At 48.4% G+C, this 24,125-nt stretch overlaps 4 protein-coding genes across 4 annotated transcripts; 3 read left to right on the top strand and 1 right to left on the bottom strand.

Annotated features, from left to right (window-relative positions):
- Positions 1-1,555: 1,555 nt before the first annotated feature.
- On the top strand, positions 1,556-4,377 carry LOC117833663 (probable metal-nicotianamine transporter YSL16). Its single transcript, XM_072291120.1, has 7 exons — positions 1,556-1,975; positions 2,121-2,290; positions 2,363-2,460; positions 2,582-2,716; positions 2,813-3,002; positions 3,113-3,224; positions 3,318-4,377. The coding sequence occupies exons 1-7, from the start codon at positions 1,585-1,587 to the stop codon at positions 4,247-4,249; spliced, it is 2,028 nt and encodes a 675-aa protein (XP_072147221.1). The 5' UTR covers positions 1,556-1,584; the 3' UTR covers positions 4,250-4,377.
- A 5,725-nt stretch (positions 4,378-10,102) lies between these two features.
- Positions 10,103-13,937, top strand: LOC117864581 (metal-nicotianamine transporter YSL2). The gene is made up of 7 exons (XM_034748713.2): positions 10,103-10,656; positions 10,781-10,953; positions 11,809-11,906; positions 12,045-12,179; positions 12,277-12,466; positions 12,550-12,664; positions 12,754-13,937. The coding sequence occupies exons 1-7, from the start codon at positions 10,239-10,241 to the stop codon at positions 13,686-13,688; spliced, it is 2,064 nt and encodes a 687-aa protein (XP_034604604.1). The 5' UTR covers positions 10,103-10,238; the 3' UTR covers positions 13,689-13,937.
- Positions 13,938-14,863: 926 nt separating this feature from the next.
- Positions 14,864-16,103, top strand: LOC117864592 (cytochrome b5). Its single transcript, XM_034748723.2, has 3 exons — positions 14,864-15,319; positions 15,444-15,510; positions 15,614-16,103. The coding sequence occupies exons 1-3, from the start codon at positions 15,236-15,238 to the stop codon at positions 15,874-15,876; spliced, it is 414 nt and encodes a 137-aa protein (XP_034604614.1). The 5' UTR covers positions 14,864-15,235; the 3' UTR covers positions 15,877-16,103.
- A 254-nt stretch (positions 16,104-16,357) lies between these two features.
- Positions 16,358-21,572, bottom strand: LOC117864570 (ATP-dependent zinc metalloprotease FTSH 7, chloroplastic). The gene is made up of 13 exons (XM_034748704.2): positions 20,545-21,572; positions 19,933-19,998; positions 19,711-19,845; positions 19,544-19,609; positions 19,279-19,464; positions 19,108-19,194; positions 18,708-18,821; positions 18,505-18,629; positions 18,313-18,421; positions 17,812-17,937; positions 17,405-17,725; positions 17,193-17,316; positions 16,358-17,063 (listed from the first exon to the last, which is right to left on the bottom strand). The coding sequence occupies exons 1-13, from the start codon at positions 21,400-21,402 to the stop codon at positions 16,933-16,935; spliced, it is 2,448 nt and encodes an 815-aa protein (XP_034604595.1). The 5' UTR covers positions 21,403-21,572; the 3' UTR covers positions 16,358-16,932.
- Between the last annotated feature and the right edge of the window lie 2,553 nt (positions 21,573-24,125).

Genomic DNA, 24,125 nt, shown 5'->3' with positions numbered 1-24,125 from the left:
CTGAGGCCGCGGTCAGGCGAGGTGGAGCTTTGATCATGCTTAGGTGGGCCCGGGCCTTCGTGTCTGCTTCTTTGAGCGGTATTTTAGGGGATTGTTAATATTTCCCACCAACAGCTTGCGAGGTTACGGCTGCGGCCACGGCAACTGCCTTGGACCGAGGAAGAGGAGGTGATGGTAGCCATGACACAGTCCCTCGCAAGGCCGCAACCGGTGCCAAGGGCCCAATGGGCCAAACCTACCCACAAGCCCACTGGTCTCAGGGAGTCTCGAATGGTCTAGTTTATGATTAATTTTTTCTCACTAAATAATGAAAAAAATACGAGACTAAGTCTCGCTCATTTTTTCGATACAACTCTTTCTTATGACACGATCTTCAAAGTTGCCTTGTACATGGACCCACATCAGCTTTAAGGTATCAGCGGACTTGTACCATTGGAGACGCCCTTAGTATTTCTAATGGAGAAAAAAAGATAACAACTTTTTATAAAGATAAGATAGGTCACCTCTATCGTACCTGCTATGTGCAACATTAGCTCATACAGACATGAAAAGTCATAATACCTCAATAAACCAAATATGGTGTAAATACACTCGAGATATGTTGAAATACCTACTAATATTTATTGTTTTCAAAGAAAAACAACATCCACACCGACCGCCCAAATATGGAGATATAATGAAATCATCTCGACAATATCCCCCTAGATGGATACAGTTGCCAATGCACCACCCACGCATTTATGGGCTAGTGCAGATATGTCAAGTCATATCTTAAAAAAAGGTCAAATGCAAAATTAGTTGCAAGCATGTCACTACAGATATGCTAAGTTCACATAATATACTCTAAAGAACATAGCTCAACAACAAAATGGTATTGTACGAACATACCATATGGAGCGAGGAAATGAGTAGTGGAGATTTTAGGAACAAACGTTTTCTTAGTATCGACAAGATCAGATATCTTTTAGCTTATTTTGGGTAGGTTTCTTAGGGTAAACTCCACACTTTCAGAGGGAAAAGTCTAACGTCCATAAATGCATGGCATGTCACATGTCTTCAGTCTCCACACTACTGCTAACATTCAGACTTAAGAGCTTACGCGTTCTCCACCACTGTTTATAAGTGGGAAGAGTGCTATAAACTACTCCCTCCGTTTCAAATTGTAGATTATTTTAATTTTTCTAGGTTCAAAAATATTTAAAGGCATTTAGATATACATTTATATTTAGGTACGTAGAAAAGTTAAAACGACCTATAGGACGGATCGAAGTACAAAATGCTGACCGTCTGACATGTTTGCTTTCAGTTTTGGAACAACTGTACACTAGTACGCCACACCCCTGCAACAAGCCTGCCTGCGGCTGTGCAGGCTCACAAATCTTGTCTCCTTCCGAGGAAATGAACATTTTCTGTATTTCGTTTCTTCTAGGGTATCCTACGTTCTTTTAATAAATTTGCTTCTACGTCATCTCGTCTCCAACAATAAAGTTTGCAAATGCCGAGGACCAAAAGGATTGCCCTTTTAATGTAATGGCTCGGCCGCGGCCACAACCACTTCATATTTCTTCTTCTCGCCACTCTCCCATGGAGGTCGACCACTCGGGCGAGATCGGCGTCGGCGACGCCGGGCCAGAGCCCGAGCCCGAGCCGCCCGAGGCTGCGCCGTCCCCCGCCGCCGCCGCGGCGCTCGAGCACCAGCAGCCGTGGCGCGAGCAGCTGACGGTGCGGGGCCTGGTGGCCGCCGCGCTCATCGGCTCCATGTACACCGTCATCGTCATGAAGCTGAACCTCACCACGGGGTTCGTCCCCACCATGAACGTCTCCGCCGCACTGCTCGCGTTCCTCGCGCTCCGCGGCTGGACGGCCGCGCTGGCCCGCCTCGGCATCCGCTCCTCTGCCGCCAGACCCTTCACGCGCCAGGAGAACACCGTCGTCCAGACCTGCGCCGTGGCGTGCTACTCCCTGGGGCTCTGCGGTACGTGCCAAAAAACCTGCCAGCTCAGCTCGCTCGATCGCTTGCCCTGCTCTGCCATGGCCGCTTGGACGCGCGCGCGTCATTGCCGCTTTTGTGACGTGTCGTGACCGGTGAGTTTGGTGTGGGCGGTGGTGTTAATGCGCAGGGTTCGGGTCGTTCATGCTGGGCCTGAACAGGAGGACGTACGAGGCGGCCGGGGTGAACACGCCAGGGAACGTGCCGGGGAGCGTCAAGGAGCCAGGGGTCGGGTGGATAACCGGGTTCCTCGTCGCCAGTAGCTTCGGCGGCCTCCTCACCTTGGTTCCCCTCAGAAAGGTGCCTCATTTTACAGACTCTGAATCCTGTTCTGAAAAGAAAATGACTGCTGAAAATGTACTTGATTCACAGGTCTTGGTCATCGACTACAAACTAACGTACCCAAGCGGGACTGCAACGGCTGTTCTTATAAACGGATTCCACACCCCTCAAGGAGACAAGAATGCAGAGTACGTGTGGAGATTATCTATGTTTCGATGCTTAAATCGGTGTTACGGAGCTGATTAGTATGCATCTGTGTGGAAGAAATGAATCGAAATTCTGAATGATTTGACTGACACTTAACTGCAGGAAGCAAGTCCGTTCATTTCTGAAGTATTTCGGGATCAGCTTCCTGTGGAGCTTCTTCCAGTGGTTCTACACCGGTGGCAGCGTCTGCGGATTCGCTCACTTCCCTACGTTTGGCCTTCAGGCCTGGAAACAATCGTAATAGCCTTCATGTCACGCTCGTCGTACTAGTTCATCATGCAAAAATGGCGATCTCTGTGAACTATATCGTTCGTCGGCTGTGCCTGTCAACAGGTTCTTCTTCGATTTCAGCATGACGTACGTCGGCGCCGGGATGATCTGCCCGCACCTTGTGAACCTCTCCACCCTCCTCGGCGCGATGCTCTCCTGGGGAATTCTGTGGCCACTCATCAGTAAACGAAAGGGGGATTGGTATCCGGCCGACGTGCCGGAGAGCAGCATGACCAGCTTGTATGGTTACAAGGTTTGCTGTTTGATACTACTTCACCTGAATTCTTCAAGCGAGTAAGCACAGAATACGCAGTGTTGATATGTTGCAGAACATCTTACCATTTTGGTTGCTCTCCCGTGCAGTCATTCCTCTGCATTGCTCTGATCATGGGCGATGGCATCTACCACTTCGTCAAGGTCCTCGGCATCACTGCCAAGAGCATGCACGAACGATCGAAACTCAGACGCAGCAACAGCCGAGGTAGCAGAAATGGAGACTGCAAAAAAAAAATACAATTCCTACCTTCTTTATACCTGAATATTCAGCACTAATCAAAACGAGATACAGTGGCCGACTTGGACAAGGCGGCGGCGATCGACGAACTACGGCGGGACGAGGTCTTCAACCGGGACTCCATCCCGGCGTGGCTGGCGTACGGCGGGTACGCCCTGATGAGCGTCGTCGCGGTGGTCACCATCCCGATGATGTTCCGGCAGGTGAGGTGGTACTACGTGGTGGTCGCGTACGCGCTGGCGCCCGTGCTGGGCTTCTCCAACTCCTACGGCGCCGGGCTCACGGACATCAACATGGGTTACAGCTACGGCAAGCTCGCGCTCTTCGTCCTCGCGGCGTGGGCCGGGCGCGAGGACGGCGTCGTGGCCGGCCTCGTCGGCTGCGGCCTGGTCAAGGAGCTGGTGCTCATCTCAGCCGACCTCATGCACGACTTCAAGACGGCGCACCTGACCCTGACGTCGCCGCGGTCCATGCTCGCCGCGCAGGCCGTCGGGACGGCCATGGGCTGCGTCGTCACGCCGCTCACCTTCCTCCTCTTCTACAGGGCGTTCGACGTCGGCGACCCGGACGGGTACTGGAAGGCGCCGTACGCGCTCATCTACCGCAACATGGCGCTCCTGGGAGCCCAGGGCTTCTCGGCGCTGCCCAGGCACTGCCTGCCGCTGTCCGTGGGGTTCTTCGCGCTCGCCGTGCTCGCCAACGTGGCGAGGGACATCCTGCCGCCACGGTACGGGAGGTTCGTGCCGCTGCCGACGGCGATGGCCGTGCCGTTCCTCGTCGGCGCCAGCTTCACCGTCGACATGGTGGTGGGGACCGTGGTGGTCTTTGCCTGGCACCGGGTTGACGCCAACGAGGCCACGTTGCTGGTGCCGGCGGTCGCATCAGGACTCATCTGCGGTGATGGCATATGGACGTTCCCTTCGTCGTTGCTTTCTCTTGCCAAGATCAAACCACCGATCTGTATGAAATTCACACCTGGAAGCTAGATAAATGGACTCCTTGTTATGCATCGGAAATTCACACCTTGGTTCGGGTGTTGATTTAAAAGTGTCTGAATCGGAAGAAAATATTGATTTGAAAGTGTCTGAATTTGAAGGAAATGATGGGTTGTAAATTTGGGATGCGTGCATACTTATCCAGTTAAAAGGGGAAAATGTTCACCTGCCAATGAATTTGTCTCTGTGACAAAAGGGACTTTCATATGATGTTGTGCTAATTAATATTTTCTAGTATTCATGCATCTAGATTAACATGCATGAAGAACCTTGCAAGAGTGAACACCGAGAAAAGATGGTGGATAAGGGTACACCGTACACAGTACCCCCCCCCCCCCCCCCCCCCCCCCCCCCCCCCCCCTTCACGAGCTTGCCAAAAAACACTACTAGAATAGGTACAATAAAAGTGACATCTACTCCCTCTTTTGGTTTCAAAAGCTTGACAAAACACCCATCGATTTTAGACACCTGCCCTTAAAAATGACGTGCAGTCAATCTTTGTTCCAAAAACTCGTCAAAATATCTGTGGTATTAGATGCCTATGCTTTGGTGATGTCTACTCCCACCTTTGTTTCCAAAAGATTGTCAAAAACGCTCTGTGTTGTCACGCAGTTACAATAAAAGTGATATGCACTTCCTCGCTGGTTTCCAATAGCTTATCAAATGTTCTTTCATGTTAGACATCTGCATTACACTTACAGTGACATGCATTCCCTCTTTTGTTTATAAAACCTTGCTCTAAATGTTGTACGATGTCACACCTACACTGAAAGTGCAAGTAACATCTACTTCCTCCTTTGTTTTTAGTAGATTGTCAAAGTACCATGTCAGACACCTGCAGAAAGTGACAGCTACTCTCTCACTTATTTCTGATAGCTTCTATTTACATTTACATCCATCAAGCACCTGGTCTATTCCCACCATCACTAAAATAGTTAGATCTACTAACACTAAAATAGTTAGATCTACTAACTCCGTTTCCTCCGTTTTCAATTGTAGGTTGTTTTATCTTTTCTAGGTTTATAAATGTTTGTATACATAAGTGCATAATAAAAACTATGCATCTAGAAGAGTCAAAATGACCTGCACTAACCTACAATTTGAAACGGAGGAAGTAGTGAGTTGTTGGAGATCGCCAAAACGAACGTAACCCTCGAACATACGCGTTAAGCACTGGGCAATAATCCTCGTGGGTTGCAGGCCAGAGGCAAAAGCAAGATACTCCCTCCATCCAAAAATGATAGGCGTATTTAAATTGGGGAAAAGTCTTTCAAAGTAGATTTTGACTCTTAATTTCTCTTATAATATAATGTCAATCGCTAAAAACTCAATGTCATCTCAAAATAAATTTAAGTACAAATATATTGATGCAAAATTTATATACTAAATATGCTTATAATTTAACTAATTGTTGGTCAAAGTTTGTAAAGTTTAACTTTTGATTGATCAAAATACGCCTATCATTTCTGGACGGAGGGAATAGCAAGGAACCCTTGCATCTCCAAAGTCCCGAGGCTTATACCTGGTAATGGAATTGGAGAGCACACCGAATACTAACCCTCGATTGGTTTAGAACTGATAGCAACCACTAGTCTGGTTATCTTTGTTTCTCTTACAGGATTTAAGGCAGACTGTAGGCCGTCCGAGATTGACCACGAAGGCTATCTCCACAAGACGGACCAAAGATGCAACCTCGAGTGAACGAGATTCGCCACAAGCCTCGGGAGTCGTATCATCATGTAGCGGGAAGTCGCAGAAGAAGCTCTGAGGGTGTGTGGCATGAGAAATGTAACCACGTGGAGAAGTTCGATTTGAACACGTGACCCCGATGATCTTTTTGTACGGCATATTTTAGGAACGTAGTAGTTGAGTAAGAGTATTCTCGAAATGTAAAGTAGGCTGGCTCCTACCGTAAAAGGAGAGCGCTACCTCATTGTAAAGAATGATCACTTTTTAAATTTTTAAATGGAAAAGTAGAGTAGTCCTCCAAAAGTAATTCTTTCACTGTTCGGTATCAAATTTATTTGAGACCAACAGTGGCACCTACCATGTTCTTAGCCACGAAACAACCCATGATACCACAATCAAAGAAAAAGAAAGTCGTACCCCAGGGAGCCACCGAGAGTGAGAGAGATGACCCTGCAGTACAGGAGAAGAGCCTTGTTGCTTTCGAACAAGAGAATAATAATGATAGAGAGAAGTTTAAGAGAGTTGAAGCCAGCCTCAGAACAAGGAGCGAGAAAAAAAGAGCTAACGCCAAGGCTGCGAATCCAGAACAACCTGAGCCCAGCACAAGGAATGACCAAGTCGGTGTAGGTGAGAAAGAGTTAGCCATAGTATTAAGGCAACTTGAAACATTAAAACAAGCAAAAGAAAAAGCTTGTTGAATAACTACTAGTGCAACACCAAGTAGCCTAGAAAGTAGCGAGGTTGAATCAAGCAAAACAACAACTCACATAATTGCAAGAAGAGTTGTGTTGGTGCTTCGTACCACCGACTAGTGATTATACACCGCTCTCTCCTCACTTCCAATGGCTAGTTGTTGATGCTCGTTATTGACACACTTTTACCCCTGTCTATTTTAATAATGACATAAATTTAATACCTAAACTATTGATTACACCTAATAAACCGATCATTTTTCATATATGCAACGTATTTTGAAGGATGTTGTATTTTTGCAGGAAATTGGGCTTAAAAGCATATTTTTGGATATAGCACTGAACGAGCATCGAACTAGACGAAGATGAAGATCAAAGAGCCCAGGAAGGGGCTAGGCCGATCGACATAGAGGAGCCCAGGCCGGCCTGGCACCCTCTGGTGCCCCCTAGTGCCCATCTTTGGCAAGCAATCCTCCGAAGTTACTTAGAGGCTAATTTTATGAAGATATGGCAAGGACCAGCTCGGGATCAAAGAGGAATCGAAGAAGATCAAGCGTAGATTTGGAAAGTCATTGAATATCAATCTCATCCTGAAGCTATCGACGTGCCAGGCCCACATGCAAGTGAAAAGAAGATTCCAGAGCACCAGGGGAGACTTGGAGACGAAGCAGGATGCGAGGGGCCAAAAGAAAGGTCCAGGCTAATTGGCCTTGGGTTTCCTTCGCCCCCTCGCCTTCCAATTTTTGCCACGCGCTCTCTGAACTATAAATACCCCCAAAAATCCACTGAGCCTGATATCCAAGACGACGTACTCAACATGAAGTAGCAAAGAAGCAAAAGGAGCTTGAGGGACACCTCTCCGGAGAGCCGAGGGTCGTGCAGTTGTCGGAGGCTAACGTAGGTGAACCTCTACCGGCGTGATCACCCTGCAAGGAAGATCATGCTGGAGTCATGGAGCTAGAAGTCACCAAGATCAACGTAGGACCCGGTGGTGATCTTGTGATGTACAATCATTCATGGTGAAGTAATAGATGTGTTCATGTTCTTAGCGATCTAAGTACCTCCTTTGATGGTTTTATGCTTTATCGGGTTTGCTTGATTTTCAATCTATGAATCGATAATAGATTGCCTAGGGTGTTCTTGTGGTCATGGTGACTAGATTTGCATGCCTGATCTACCAATGAGTATGACATGTTCTTATGATCATGCCCTTAACCTGCTTGCGCTGATAGAGGTGATCGTGACAAGATCTTTCTTGTGTAAGGTGGGGGGGTTTCGGGATCTGGACCGGCGGTGCAGATTTAAAGATGCTTTTTACTAAGATCATATCTGTGTTGCTTTGCTATCCATGCTCAGAATTACAACATATGCATAGTCTATGTTGCTCTAGATTGGTTACCTTTGCCCTATGTGTTATCTGTCTATACATGCTTAGTAGATTGGATCTGAATTTTTCATAAACGCGAAGTTAATTAACAATGCTAGTTGAAATAGACCTTGTGCTATAAGTTCCACGAATTGATAAACCTTGGGGGAATACTCTAAGGGAAGAGCTACAATTGATCAGTACGCTTGTGGTTCACAAATTGGCGTGCTAACAACCGTCAACACTAGTACACAAGAACAAGGAATTATACTGGTTCGGGAAGATCTCTACGTCCAGTTTTTGGCAGGAGTCGTGTTCCTTGGTTCGAGTGCACTGGGGTTTACAACGGGATGCTCGCAAGTGGGCGTGCGACAAGTGTGTGTGTGTGTGTGTGTCATGGAATCGAGAGAGGGAGAAAGGAGGCTCGGTTCCCTTTATATAGGCCAAGGGTCGAGTGATAGTTTTGGAGAAAGAAGGGGTCTCCCGACCTCGGAGGTCAGGAGACGTGGGATGGTCGGTGGTGTATTGCCCAAGCTGGCGATGTGAGGTCCTTCCCGTGGGGTCCTCTTGTCCTGTCCTCCTTCGTCGGTTTCGGTCCGCACAGTCGGTAGGGTTGCTCCTATGCGGCATCGAGTGCTTACGTGCGGCGTGGCCTGCACCAGGGCACGCCTCCATCCCGTCCGCCAACCCCGTGGCAGAGAACGGGACGGACACTGGTGCTAATATCCAGAGTTGGAGCAGTTAGGCGGGCTCTGGTCAGCGGTCGGGATGAGGCGTGCTGCTCATCCCAACTTTCCCCGACCTATTAGGCGCCCTCACGGCCACCCGACGCTATGAGGTCCAGTCCTGGGTCCCGCCTTGCACGTCGGGCGTACCAATCCTACTGTGGGCGCTTTACCCTAACCCCGATGGGCCATTACGAAGAGGTGGATCATGATGACGTCCAGACGCCTGTGCGTGTGTACGGGCTGCGTGGCCTCCGCTCAGGTCATTCTGGTACAGTCCGAAGGGTGTGACCTCACCCTTGGATCTCCAGATAGAGGTCGGCTCATCCTAGCCAGTCGTGTTCCCGTACATAGGTTGGCGTGGAGCTGCCACGAGCACCATGCCTTGCAATTAATGCGCTGGGGTGCGGCGCCGGTCTCCCTCGGTCAGAGAGTGGGTGGAGCACTTTCTAGGCCCCACGTAGGTCCCACCCCTGATTCGTGTGGTACAGTGGACGATGGTCCCTCGTGTCCGACCTCGGGAGGTCGGGAGATAGGTCGGGGTGGCATATGGGCCGCCTTCAGGGTGTTCTGTGTTGTTTTGGCCTTGGGCTTCTTTACGCGCTTGGAGTCTTTAGCACCTCCCATGGGGTACCCTTAGTATAGGGACCCGTCAAGTTGGATGAGCTTCAGTACTTGCATAATTCACAACCACAACCCCTGAGGTAGCAAAATGTAGCAAACCTAACAAGCAATGTGCAAGCAACCTGAGCTTAGTTGGGCGCAATATGCCAGCGATAGCAGGTGCCTACGTGGCAACCGACCCAAGATCCCCACTATCTATAAGCTTGCAACCGCTTTGTGGTCCCCAAACTACAAACCAATCTCGATGCCAAAATTTAATAGGCAAAATGACCCTCGACAATTTCTCATGATCTATGAAGCTGCGATAGCCTCAGTAGAAGTAGATGCTGTGATTTTGGCTAAGTCTCTGATTAGAGCCTACGAGGGTGTAGCGCTAAACTGGTACTCTCTGCTCCCACCATAGTCCGTATATAGTTAGGTTAACCTCAAAACTAAGTTCATTCGAAAATTTTAAGGCTTTCACCGAGTAACATCAGATTTGGGCGACTTGTTCTATTGCATTAGAGAGTGGTGCCTGGTCTCAGAAGTGTAATGGCACACAAGCAATGTTCGTGCCCGAAAAAAAAGAGTAATCCACTGGCAAATCTTCCAAGGACTTGATGCAGTGTCATTGTTTTGCTGAAATCGAAAGCAAGTCGCATTGAGGTGGCACGGGCGCACGGCACGTACCTTGTATAGCTCTGCAGCAGGTTGGCTCAGGTCTAGCCTCTGCTGGGAGCCGCCTAGCTGGGTTGGCTGCTTCCTGACCAGTAGCTCACTGCCTGACTCAGCTAACTTCGGCCAGGCAAAGCCTTCCTGGCTTCCTCGTTACTCGTTGTATAGAAAGGGGCGAAACTTCAGGCTACTGCTTCGCTAGTTCCGCTTCTTCCCCGCCACCGGCAGCCATGGAAGCCGCTCCCGCGCGGGGCGGGGCGCCGTCGCCACCAGAGATCGAGAAGTGCGTCGCCGATACCGAGGACTTGGAGTCGGAGCCCGTAGCCACGGCGGATCGACGTGGGGAGGAGCGCGTGCCGCCGTGGCGGGAGCAGGTGACGGTGCGCGGCCTGGTGGCGGCGCTCCTGATTGGGTTCGTCTACACCGTGATCGTCCTCAAGCTGGCGCTCACCACGGGCATCATCCCCACGCTCAACGTCTCCGCCGCGCTGCTCGCCTTCCTCGCGCTCCGCGGCTGGACGCGCGCGCTCGGCCGCCTCCGCCTCCGCCCCCGGCTCGGCATCAGCGGCGCGCCGCGCCCCTTCACCCGCCAGGAGAACACCGTCGTCCAGACCTGCGCCGTCGCGTGCTACACCATGGCCTTCGGCGGTGCGCTCCCATCCCAATTGCCTCTCCTATCTTCTTCTTTCGTTATCCACGCCGAGTCCTTTATTAATAAATTCACGTGTCCCTTGTTGATGCACATATAAAAATCGGGGTTGGTGCTGTGCAGGTGGGTTTGGATCGTCGCTGCTGGCTCTGGACAAGAAGACGTACGAGCTGGCCGGGGTGAACACGCCGGGCAACGCGCCGGGGAGCTACAAGGAGCCCGGCGTCGGGTGGATGACAGGATTCCTCTTCGCGATTAGCTTCGTTGGGCTCCTCAACTTGCTCCCGCTCAGAAAGGTGCCTCCTTTGTTCTTCTTCTTCACCACAAATTTTGCCCAAATCTAAATGGATCATTAGGACAGTAAGTACATTGCCAATCTTTTCTGTCCAGATTAGCTTTCTGATAGCAGAAGAGGTGGTAGTACATTATTTTAATAGGTAAGAAAACAGGTTAAAAAAAGGGAACAAAACAACAGGAGAAACTACCCTCTTGTTTGAGACGCAACAAGGGGCCAGTTATCCATAAAAAAAAAGAACACAAGGAGCCAGCAATAGGGAGAACTTAGATTTCATAGAGTTAAAATGATAGTGAAAGGCAACAAAGATTGTTCATAGTTTGCAAAGAGCATGGCTTAACCAGATCTGCAGCTTCTAATATTAGAATAGCTGCACATGTTGTGGTATTGATACTTAGTTTGTGGATAGTGTCTCTGTTCATACTAGGAATGTCAATTTATTGGATATCAGGACATGAATAAGCCTAAGTGTCATTTTTGGAATGATAGACCAGACATAGTACCTTGCAATTTTGCAAATAAGAGGACCACTTCCTTGTTCCATTCCTTAGCATCATTTCATAATTTGCAACTTTTGGTCTCCCTTACTGTTTTCCTTCTTTTTTAAAAAATGGTGCCCTACAATACAACTTCATTGCCTGCATTTGTGGGCGAGTAACGGTCCAGTGGCGGCACATGCCCCACCTAAATTCTTGTTTTCAAACGACTTGGGCTCTTTTTCGGAAAGATGTGGAGGCCCAGTCACTAAGCAATGCCCCTACTCATCTTTTAGGCTGGGTTCACCCAGCAAAACGATCACAAACCTCTGTTTTCTTTCATTTGTATGTTGCATCTCATGATTTGCATAACATTTCAGGCTCTGATCATAGACTACAAATTGACTTATCCAAGTGGGACTGCAACTGCTGTTCTTATAAACGGATTCCACACACCCAAAGGAGAAGAGAATGCAAAGTATGGAACTGAATTCACTTTGTGCTAATTACCAGTTGATTCACTCCCTAAGTGAATAGGCTGAGCTCCAGCCAATATTTTAGGAAAACAAAATTAATGAATTCAGAAGCGGTATTATTCTTTTAACTTCCATGTTAGGAAGCAAGTCAATGGATTCCTGAGGTGCTTCACGGTCAGCCTCCTATGGAGCTTCTTTCAATGGTTTTACACAGGTGGCGAGGGTTGTGGATTTCTTCAATTCCCAACTTTTGGTCTAAAGGCTTGGAAACAAACGTATACCCAATTGTTACTCTATTGATTGTAGTACCGCTTCATACTGATTCACCATCCGTGTTGGAATCTCTTAAATTTTGAATTCTTTGGCTGTCAGGTTTTTCTTCGATTTCAGCCTCACATACGTTGGTGCGGGGATGATCTGCTCACACCTTGTGAACCTTTCAGCCCTCTTTGGTGCTATACTTTCTTGGGGGATACTGTGGCCACTCATCAGCAAACAAAAGGGAAACTGGTACCCAGCAAATGTACCAGAGAGCAGCATGACAAGCTTGTTTGGTTACAAGGTCTGCTTGATAATTTTTACTGCTCATTCAAATCAGACATGTCCTAAGTATTTACAGAATACTTTCATGTTTTCCTGGTGCAGTCCTTCCTGTGTGTAGCTCTGATCATGGGAGATGGTCTCTACCACTTCACCAAAGTCATGGTTATCACTGTTAATAGTTTACATGAACGGTCCAACAACAAACATATTAAGAAAGGTAAATGTGCATTGAGAAAGCCACTATTCGTCACTGACCTCTCGCTTTTATTCCAAACACTCATCTGAGGCTAAGCGAGTGAATTGCAGTGAAAAATGAGGATACTGTTGCAGTAGATGACATGTCGAAGCACGACGAAGTGTTCAATATGGATTCCATCCCAAACTGGCTGGCATACACTGGATATGCCTTGCTAAGCATCATTGCAATAATTGCCATACCAATAATGTTCCGACAGGTGAAGTGGTACTATGTGATCGTAGCCTATGTTCTTGCTCCCGTGCTGGGGTTCTCCAACGCCTACGGAACCGGGCTCACTGACATGAACATGAGCTACAACTACGGCAAGATCGCTCTCTTCATCTTTGCAGCCTGGGGAGGGAAGGACAACGGCGTCATCGCCGGCCTCGTTGGCTGCGGGATAGTGAAGCAGCTCGTGCAGGTCTCCGCTGAGCTGATGCACGACTTCAAGACGGGCCACCTGACGCTGACGTCACCGCGATCCATGCTCGTGGGGCAGGTGATCGGCACCGCCATGGGCTGCGTCATCTCGCCGCTCACCTTCATGCTCTTCTTCAGAGCCTTCGACGTCGGGAACCCGGACGGGTACTGGAAGGCCCCCTACGCACTGATCTTCCGGAACATGGCCGTCCTCGGCGTCGAGGGCATCTCGGCGCTGCCGGCGCACTGCCTCGAGCTGTCGGTCGGCTTCTTCGCGCTCGCGGTGCTCGCCAATGTCGCGAGGGACCTGCTGCCGCGGAGGTTCGGGGAGTGCGTGCCCCTGCCGACGGCGATGGCCGTGCCGTTCCTCGTCGGCGCCAACTTCGCCGTCGACATGTGCGTGGGGAGCCTGGTAGTGTTCGCCTTGCGCAAGGTCGGCAACGGCGAGGAGGCGGCGCTGCTGGTGCCGGCGATCGCGTCGGGCTTCATCTGCGGGGACGGGATATGGACGTTCCCGTCGTCCCTGCTCTCCCTCGCCAAGGTGAAGCCGCCGATCTGCATGAAGTTCGCGCCCGGAAGCTAGGGCGATCGAGAATGGCTGGAGCGATGCATCGGCGCGGCGGTGAGGATCGTTGCGTTGGTCGATGAGTGAATAGGATGGCCTTGTCGCATGCGTGTGCCTCCACATCCTGTTGTCGCATGAAGCTGAACTCATGTTTGTGTTTTCAGCGGAGACAGACCTTAAACAGATGGCAGGCACTGTCCGCAAGTCAGTACATATGCTGTGTTCAATCAGATTTCTGTTGGTAACCTGTGCAGCATTTACAGAGTAGCACAACCTTGCAGTTCATTCACAGATTTTGAATCAGAATTCTTAGAGCTCACACGTGTTTCTCTCCTCCGCCTAATAAGTGTGAACACATCGCCACTACTGAACTGTTCATGAAAGCCCATCCATCCGACCATCCCTATCGATACCCTTCAGTCTGCCGTCCACTCGTCCTCCTGACTGACCTCCTCCACTATCGGCCGTTCATCTGAAGATTTCGTGCCGGCGGCGCTGTGTTAATTTGGTAACGTTCAGTTCTCTTTTCCACCTACTCCGTCCAGAAACGGCCGGAGAGACCCGGACGTAATTCCGACCTCGCTTCACCAGAGAATAACTGCACGAGCAGATGGCGTGTGGACGTATGTGCAAAACACCAGAGAATAACTGCAAACTGCGCTCCTCGCCCCTGGTTTTCGCGCCGCCGTGCTACACAAGGCGGGCGAGATTTCCCCGTGCATTTCCTGGCCGCTTTTTTCCGGCCGGCCCTTGCATTGCCCGGGCATTTCCCCTGCCGGGACACTGCTACCGGACTCCGCTTTATTCAATTCGTAAAGGCGAGATCGTGAGTTACGGCGGCCGATCGGACGGAGGTCTCGTTGCCATTCATGGTGTGCACCGTTGGCTTCGCTCCCATCGCATGACGCGACTCGCAACTTAGAAGACTGACCGACGGAGGGTGCCGTCCTCCTCGCCGCCGTTTTGCCACTTTGCCGGCCGTCGCCGTCCGCGCCGCGCTCGCCCGTGGAAACACCTCGTGCCGGACGAAGACCGTGCGACCGGGCCCGGTCGTCCTCTCTCTCTCCCTCTTCCTTTTCCCTCTCAAAGCCGGGATCGGGTCACCTTTATTGCCATTTTCACGCGATGATAGGTCAGACCACAATGTGGTGGTGGGTGTGATGCTGAGTTGCTCAATTGACTATGCGGTGGAGTAAATGGCGACGAGCCGGGAACTTGCCGTCCCAGTTCGTTCGAATGGCCTTCCGCCGATCTGACGATCTCGCGTGCCCGGCCCCAAAGGTCCTGACACGTGTGAGCCTCGCAGCGGAACATGCGACCTGCCGCAGCCCCAGGTCAACACCGAACCGCACCGCGCCAACACGTGAGATGACTGGCGCCGCGACGGCTATATCTAGTCAGCACCGGCGCCGCGCTGCAGCCGATGGGATAGCTCGAGCAGACATCCCTCGCGCCGGAACGGAGCAGCATATATCACTCCAGTTTCCTGAACTGGTTCCGTTCAATCCTCAAGAACGAAAACTTTCTCGATCAGGTCCTCGATCGAGTGATCCCGGAACGTCGCGATGGCGGGAGGGAAGATGTACTCGTTCGAGGAGGTGAGGAAGCACAACGTCCGGAAGGATTGCTGGCTCATCATCGCCGGCAAGGTACGTAATCGATCGATCTTCCTCCTTCCGAGTTACCAAATCGTCCCGATGCCATACCTGAAGCTTGACCCCGAGCAAAGGAGCGAAGCGTGACTCCTGGTTTGACCGGCCATGTTCTCGCCAGGTGTACGACGTCACGGCGTTCATGGAGGAGCACCCCGGCGGCGACGAGGTCCTGCTCGCGTGCACCGGTAATAACCCTCTTCACTTTCCAGCACGGGTGGATAGCTGATGTGTTCGCCCAGGAAAACTCAGTCACCCGCCGGTCGCCGCCGCGGTCCTCGTTTCGCGCAGGCAAGGACGCGACGGCCGACTTCGTGGACATCGGCCACAGCGACTCCGCCAAGGAGATGATGCCGCAGTACTGCATCGGCGAGGTCGACGCCGCCACCGTCCCGGCAAAGCTCACCTACGCCTACGCCAGCGACGCGAGCCCCGACAAGGCCGCGACGAGCGCGGCCGGCGCCTGGGCGACGCTCCTGCGGCTCGCCGTGCCCGTCCTGCTGCTGACGCTGGCCTTGGCGATGCAGAGCTACGGCAAGGCCAAGGCAGAGTAGATGGGAAGCGCAAGATGCCGTCGTTGGTTCCGCCGAGCCGCCTCTTGGAAGCATACGGAAGTTCGAGTGGTTGGTGCGAACGGGACGATGTGTTCACCACAACCGCTGCGTGCGTTTTGTCAATTTAAATTCCTGCGTATTGTGAGGAAGTATATCGAACAGGATGTGCACTGATAATTACGTGTTCGTGGTTTCGTAAAAATAATTATAATTTCCTTCCCGGTTAAGTTTTCGCTGTTCTTAGCGATTTCAGAAACAAGTGCTAGGTTGGTCGTTCATCCCTTCAAAACATGGAGCTTCAAGAAATAGATTTTCCGCAAGAAGCTTACTATGCGCCCTCTTGCTTCAGAAAGAGAGGACTTCAGGAATCGCATTTCTATTTTTTCAAAATGAAATCACTTGTAAAGATATTTTTTTTTCAATGGTGTCTACCATCTATTATGCAAATGTGGAAAACATGTCTGGCTGAAAAGTCCAAAAATAATGGAATTGAAGCCCCGCAGCATATATTGAAAAAAGTATATCAATACAGGAACCATAGTCCATATATGTAATGACCTATTGATGTTTTCTAACATGGTATGTAAAGGAGGAAAAAAATCTTTCAGTACGGACCTAGAGGAAAAAATCTTTTACATGTGTAACACCCACCTAATCTATGAACAACATGTGAAACTGAATCACTTACAATATTCGAAAGGTTGATGTTACAGCGTTACAACTCAATATGAATAATTTCTTGAATCTTTTGTAGTCAAGGGTCCAGGAACCGCAACCATAGATATATACATCACCACTTCGGCCTCTAGATTTCCTTTTCTGAAAATTGTCTTGAAGCTCTGGATTGGTTGAGTAGGAGGGCATCCGAGCCAGTTGTAGGACTTAGCCCGGGTGGGTGGGAGGTTAAACAGCCTACCACGAGGCCACAGGTCTGTTCCCAGCATGTAGGCTTTTCATTGTATACCTTGGAACTCGGCGAGTATGTTTTGATTGCTGAGCTAGAGAGCTAGTTTGGTTACGTAATTAATTTTAGGAGTCCAACGTATACTCCTGATGCTAGGAGCCTGCTTCCAATTCCAGCTGAAGAACTTGCTCTTGCTGTCCTCTGATAAAAGAGGTCAACTCTTTTGGTGCAACGACCGACTTTAGCCACTCTTGAAGCTCCTCGCCTTCAACCTTCTCATTCTCTGAAAGAGGTATGATAACCAGCAGTTACATGAGGTGCTAACTAGTTTTAATTTTTATCTGATGAGGCAACTCAAATGGCACAAGGCAGAGCCGTAATGTAGAGGCATCCAGATAATTGGGTGACTTACCTTCTAAATATGCTCCAAGTCCTTCCAAAACTGCAGGATTAGCACGAATAACTGAAAGAGCTACTTCAAGTGCCGATTGTAAAAGCGATTTTACTTCCCGCTGGACGAGGTCAACTAGATGGCCCTGCCATTAGTTTTCAAGTTTGAGCTCGGTACTTGAAAATGGTAGCTTACTAGTTTGACTTGCAGATGCAGGAAAAGTTGAGGCAAACCTGATCCCTTCCCCATGGAGAACCGCCCGAGTCATCTAGCCCACCATTTGACAGTGTAGCAACTGATATTGGGCCAATACGCTGATTAAGACCGTATTCTGCTACAGCTTTGTAGGCCATGTCAGTAGCACGCCTTATGTCATCAAGCGCACCAGTAGAAACTCGTCCTGCTAAAACAATTTCCTCTGCTGCCCTCCCGCCCAGAAGTGTTACCAGACGGCCACGTAGTTCATCAACAAATAGCAAATATCTATCCTCTGTGGTGGGAGGGGTGTACGTGAAGCCTAATGCACCTCCTGATCTCGGCAATATACTCAATTTCTGTAAAAGGAGTTAGCATTAAAAAGTTAGTCAAATTTAATCTTTTTCTCAGACTGTTCTGAGGCGGTAGTTGCTTAAGTTCAAACCTCCACACGTGGCTGCCCAGGCAGAAGATTTGCTACAGCAGTTCCAACGAGTGCATGGCCAACTTCATGCCGCGCAACAACAGCTTTTTCATTACCCTTCAATTTTGCATGTTTTTTCTCTATTCCCTGATAACATAAGCTTCAAAATTAGCTTCTAGCACAACATCATGAGGAATTATCATGACTGGCATCTAGAATATCGAAAAAGAGAGGACATCAACAGAAGATAATTCCTTCAAAAAATCTGAACATGAATAGATAGATACATGTTGACATATCAAATGCAATAGGCAGAGAAGTAAACAAATTCATGTTTCTTTCCAGATAGTGAACATATTGCAGAACTCTGCACATTGCATGATTTAATAAAGACAGGGGAAACAAGAATACTGTATCTTAAGCATGATACAGTCCGGACAGGAAATTTCAATTCCATAGTATTCAAGTGCTTTATGTAGAACAAAACAATTGACAAAAAGATGAGATGGAAAAACAACATACAGCTATAGAGCGCTCAACCGCACGGATGAAGTCGACCTTTTCTACTATTTCTTTATTTAATCTCCCAGCCAACAAAGCAGCTTCATTTACTAAGTTTGCAAGGTCTGCTCTGCATAGGATAAAAAATATATAACATGTCAATTTGAAAGTTCTACAAGGTTAAGATGCAGAAATCGGTAGAATATGTTTTACCCAGTAAAACCAGTTGTCATTGCAGCAATATCGGCTAGATCTACATCTTTACTAAGAGGAAGCTCTCTTCTGTTCACATGAACTTTAAGAATTGATTCTCTTCCAAACCTATCAGGAGCTTCAACCTGTCATGTAGACATTAATGACATCAGACAAAGATATGAATATAATAGCACTATAGGTTGTTGAGAAGGGAAACTAACCATAACTACACGGTCAAATCTCCCAGGGCGCCGAAGGGCAGGATCCAATACATCAGCCCGGTTTGTTGCCCCCAGTACAATGACAGCTGAGTTGGTGTCAAATCCATCCATTTCCTGGGGAAACCCCGAAATTAAGAGTAGCTAAACCAATAATAATAGTGTTCCTAGTCTTTCTAGTTTCTACAAATCTATATTGCACGATAAAGCAGTATTCTAAGTAGCGAGGTAGTGTGTGGCTCAAAATCCATTAATATGCTTAGGTTCTGCTTTTCAGTTTTTCTGAGAGCATAGAATCGTTTATCAGTCAATAAAGGTACGAGAAGAAGCTTTGATCAGGTCCCAACTTGTGATGCAGCTAATTTAGTGAACACTCAAGAAATAAGAAAGAGCAATGTCCTACCGTGAGCAATTGGTTTAGTGTCTGCTCGCGTTCATCATTACTGACAATGCGATATCGACCATCACGGCTTTTTGCGACGGCATCAATCTACCAAGACAAGTCAAACAGAAAGGGGTTAGCATATATTTCAGTACACATGAAGCTAGATCGTATCTTGGATGTGTAGATTACCTCATCAATAAAAATAATCGACGGTGATTCCTTTTTGGCCCTAGCAAATAGGTCACGTACTCGAGCTGCTCCCATGCCTACATATAGCTCCACAAATTCACTAGCTGAACAACTTATGAATGGGACTTCAGCTTCCCCTGCTACGGCTTTTGCAAGGAGTGTCTTTCCAGTCCCTGGAAGACCCACCTATAGAAAAAGAATTACATCATGATAACAAACACAATTGCGAAATAGTCGTGTTGCCAAAAGCAATTGCACAACTAACCAATAAGACACCACGAGGAGGACGAGCACCAAGACGAATATATCTTTCTGGGTTCCTTAAAAATTCCTGAACAAAAAGTGAGTATAGAACCAGCTTATTTCTCTTTAATTGAATAGATAGATCACATAATTGCTGCATGTACTACCAACAAACTGTAGGATCCATACCACAATTTCTTCCAACTCTTCTTTTGCCTCATCTACTCCAGCCACATCAGCAAACGTAACTATATCCGTACTTTCGGAAACTTTTGCTCCGCTGGAATTTGAATTCTTCCTATTCCTCAGCTGACCTGCTGAATGCTGAGTTTACTGAAGAAATTAGATACTTACAAATAAGTGCAACTAAATGAATGCCCTTGCTGATTGATTTAAGTCGTGCATCAGTACCTGAGAAAAGCTTATCGGCAACCGCTGCAAAACTACTGCAATCAATACAACATAAATAAGAGCCACCTGCAAAATATATAGGTAGTTAGGCCGAAGGTACCAACTGAAGAGAGAGCTACACATCTAAACCTGAAGAATACAGCATGTAGAATGACAGAGATTATAGACTCAGGGATGCTCTGAGCATCAAAATTGATAGATGAATTTGATAATGGTCTTTGAAGAGTTGATCCAGTAGGCCCAGTTGTGTGAGGATTTTTATGTACAATGTGAGGCAGAACATTGGATGTGATATGCTGGCTTGTAATAATTAATAAGAAAATTGTTGAAATGCTCACGCTATATTTAAGGTTATATCTATACTGACTAGAATCCATGTGATTTCAACAGACAAAACATAACCATATGGTCTGCTCTTCAAAGATCATTATCGAATTCATCTATCAATTTCAAAGCTCAGAACATCTCTGTGCCTCTAATCTCTGTTATTTTACATGCTTAGACACAAACTTCAAAACTCCTAATCTGGTGAGACTAATACTATTCCTAAATTGGTTTCAAGGCACAAAGTTTGCATTGTATCAGAAATATCTTTCAGCATAAGTGCCTTACCAGGGCAGAATTAAGCATGCCGCCGGACCTCTTGTCCGGTGACCCAAATTCAACCATGTTCTCCACCATCTTCTCATATGGTGTCTTTATATCCACTGGTCGAGTGGTCGTGAATACAATTCTCCTGGAAACTCCAGCATTATCAGCAACAGCATCTGTTCCACGCTGCGCTGGTATCTGCTTCACCGCACGGGCCTCAACCTCTGGCCGGAGCCGGAACATGATGTGCACACCGTCCACCTCGACCTTCTTCACCTGGTCCTTGTCTATGCTCGCCAGGAAGTCGCTGTACGGTACACTGAGGTACGTCGTCTGCGGCCGGGGCTCCGAACCAGGCAGGGCGATCTCCGGCCTCAGCATGCGGAGCGCGAATATGGCGAAGCCGAGCTGGAGCAGGAGGAACCCCATCTCCCGCCCCTGCACTATGGGCTCCCACAGCCACCGCCCGACGCCGCCTCCCTTATGCAGCTTCCGCCGCCACTTATTCTCCCCCCTCTTCGATGATGGCTGCGGCGGCGGCGTCGCGGCCGCGCTCGTGGTGCTGGTGCTGGTGCTGTCGCCCCCCGGCTCCGCAGACGCGTCCCGGTCACCCTCTCCGGCAGAGGAAGCCTCGCCATTCCCGGAGGCGGCGGCTCCGTCGCCGTCGCGCTCGACGTTCGCGCGCGCCGCCGGCGGGCAGCGCCGCCCGCGGCGGTGCACGAGCGCCACCCCGAGGCCCCGCGGCGGCACGGCGGATATCCGGAACGATAGGGCGCCTCTCCCGGCGGCGGCGGGTCGCCGGGGGAGGGGCCGGAGGAGCGAGCGGGACGGGGATGCGATTGGGAACGAGGCGAGGGTTTCCGCGGCGGCGGGCGCCATGCGGGGAGGAAGGCAGCCCCGTCCCTAACCCTAGGCCTGGGAGCGTGCGTGTTGAGCGAGAAGCACCGCCAGGGAGCTCGTCCAGCTCCACCGCTGTCGCGCGCGTGGCGTGGAGGAATCGGTGGGCGGGGGTCGGGGTGAGGAGACGAGGGGGGGGAGACAGATGAGGAACAGAGGAAGGAAGAGGCCGAGACGAGACGAGGCGAGACGGGAGAGATGGAAGGAAGGGTGTGGCCGTTAGTCACGTATATCACGCCGTCACGCCGGGTTGTTAAGGAAACTCCATATGCGAAACCTACGCCCACCTACCAGTATTTCTAGCCTGTTGCTGACATATGGGTCCCACAGGAGTAAAGCTGGGCTCAGGCCCACCGTCGGTGGAACCTTTCCTTGCTTGCGGGTTTCACCGTGGGCGGGCGGGGCTTATCCGTTTGGTTTGAGATATCGCACGGAGCCGCGGCGCCGGGGTAACGGCCTAACGGGATTGGTGGGGACGAGCTGTGGCCCACCGAGTTGTCAGTGAGAGTAGGGGGTGCCTGTCAGAAGGTGGGCCACTCGAGATATTTGGCGCGTCGGATGGCGCAGCGCGTCGAGTTTATGGTGTCCACAGAAACAATGGACGACGGCTACGGAATTTGGGCGTATCTCCTGCAGCCAACAAAAATTATTGAATTTAATTCCGATCTGGAAAGGAACGTGTGAATTTAGATTGGCTGTAGATTGTTTACGAGTTTAGAGCCCGTTGGCCTAGCGTACACCTCTCTTGTCACCGTGGCCCACTTTGTTCGTATACTTACTTCAAGTACATCGTACCTAGTCTAGAGTCTTGTAGAAGGGAAAAAATATAGAGTCAATTTGATTTTAAGTTTCAGTATCCGTATATGATTTCATAGATTTTATAACACAAAGTCAGCCGTGATGTAGGGTCTGCAGCTCCAATATTTGTTGGACCTGGATTATTACACCAAAGTTGTTTGGTTGAGCTACTTTCGATTCTAGACTAGAGATAACAGTTTCAAGGCTTTTGATTTCAACATACAAACTCCAAATATAAGCTGGAGCCGTGCTAAAAGGAGACACTTTCAACGAGCTTGGTTTTCACTCACGAAGCATGGTTGGATGATTGCTCGTATCATTTCTAGGCTGGTCTTACATTTTGAATGGTATATCTAGCTATAATAGGGTACAGAGATTTACTCCCTCTATCCCAAATTACTATTCATCTTGGCTTTGTAGACACATAGCTTTTGACGGAGGGAGTAGAGTTGTAGATCATGGGTGCATGGGTTAATAAAAATCTACAGACACAATGTGAAGAATTAGGTCGTACAAAGCGCATTGGACTGAGTCTAAGGTAATTATTGTTGACTTTGACTCAAAGCTAAATCAAACCATGCTCTTGCCACTTTTATAAGGCGCAGTTGAAACTTTCAGCCAAACTGTCAAACAAGAATATTGTTTACTTCTATAATCGAGACGAGATAAGAGCGCTTATCCTATTGCAATTGAAGATTGATACTTTATTCGATGTTTGCAACTGCTCAACTGTTCTATTGAAGCATCAAATGCTTACTATACGAGTAGTTGGTTTGTTTTTTAGAAACCTTTTTCATTTAGGTTTGAATCTTCAATTTAGCATAGCTACTTATATTTCAGCAAATTATTCTTTCAACTATAGACAACATGCCTATCAACACGATATGACTAAGAGGGTGTTTTGGTTCCAGAGACTAAAGTTTAGTCCCTGTCACATCGAATATTTAGATAGTAATTAAGAGTATTAAATGTAAGTTAATTACAAAGCCAATTGCATAAATGAGGGCTAATTCGCGAGACGAATCTATTAAGCCTAATTAATCCATGATTAGCATATATTTACTGTAGCATCACATGATCAAATCATGGACTAATTAGGTTTAATAGATTCGTCTCGCAAATTAGCCTTCATTTATGCAATTGGTTTTGTAATTAACCTATATTTAATAGTTCTAATTAGTATCTAAACATTCGATGTGACAGGGACTAAACTTTAGTCGCCAAACACCCCCTAAGTCAATCTCAAAATATTTTACACCGTATCATTCAGGTGTCTAGGGAATGGGTATATGAGTGTATGCGTCTAATATTGTGTTTAAAAAAAAAGTTTGCTTTAGGGGATGTTTGGGAGGAGGGGGATAAATTTTAGCCCCCGTCACATCGAATGTTTGCACACTAATTAGGAGTATTAAACCTAGACTAATTACAAAACTAATTACACAATCCCTAGGCTAAATCGCGAGACGAATCTATTAAGCCTGATTAGTCCATGATTTGACAATGTGGTGCTACAGTAACCATTCACTAATGATGGATTAATTAGGCTTAATAGATTCGTCTCGTGATTTAGTCTAGGGGTTCTGCAATTAGTTTTGTAATTAGCTTATGTTTAGTTCTCCTAATTAGTATCCGAACATCCGATGTGATAGGGCTAAAGTTTAGCCCCCTCCTCCCAAACACCCCCTTATTCGACGGTTCCCATGATGATTCGTCTATTATTTGGCTAGGACCATAGTTTGAGCGTAGGCGTGAACTTCGTAAGCTTTTACCAACTATCCCTTTTCTATTTGTGTTCATTAGCCAAATATGGAAATGAATAAAGTCAAACACTAAGAACCTTCTGAGATAAATCTTAGGGTCTATTTGGTTCCTCTTGCTAAATTTTAGTTGCTAAACTTTAGCAAAAG

The sequence above is a fragment of the Setaria viridis genome, chromosome 1 (genome assembly GCF_005286985.2).
Source record: "Setaria viridis chromosome 1, Setaria_viridis_v4.0, whole genome shotgun sequence".
NCBI classification, from domain to species: Eukaryota; Viridiplantae; Streptophyta; class Magnoliopsida; order Poales; family Poaceae; genus Setaria; species Setaria viridis.
Note: the sequence above shows the minus strand (reverse complement) of the source record. Positions and strands in the feature narration are given on the sequence as shown.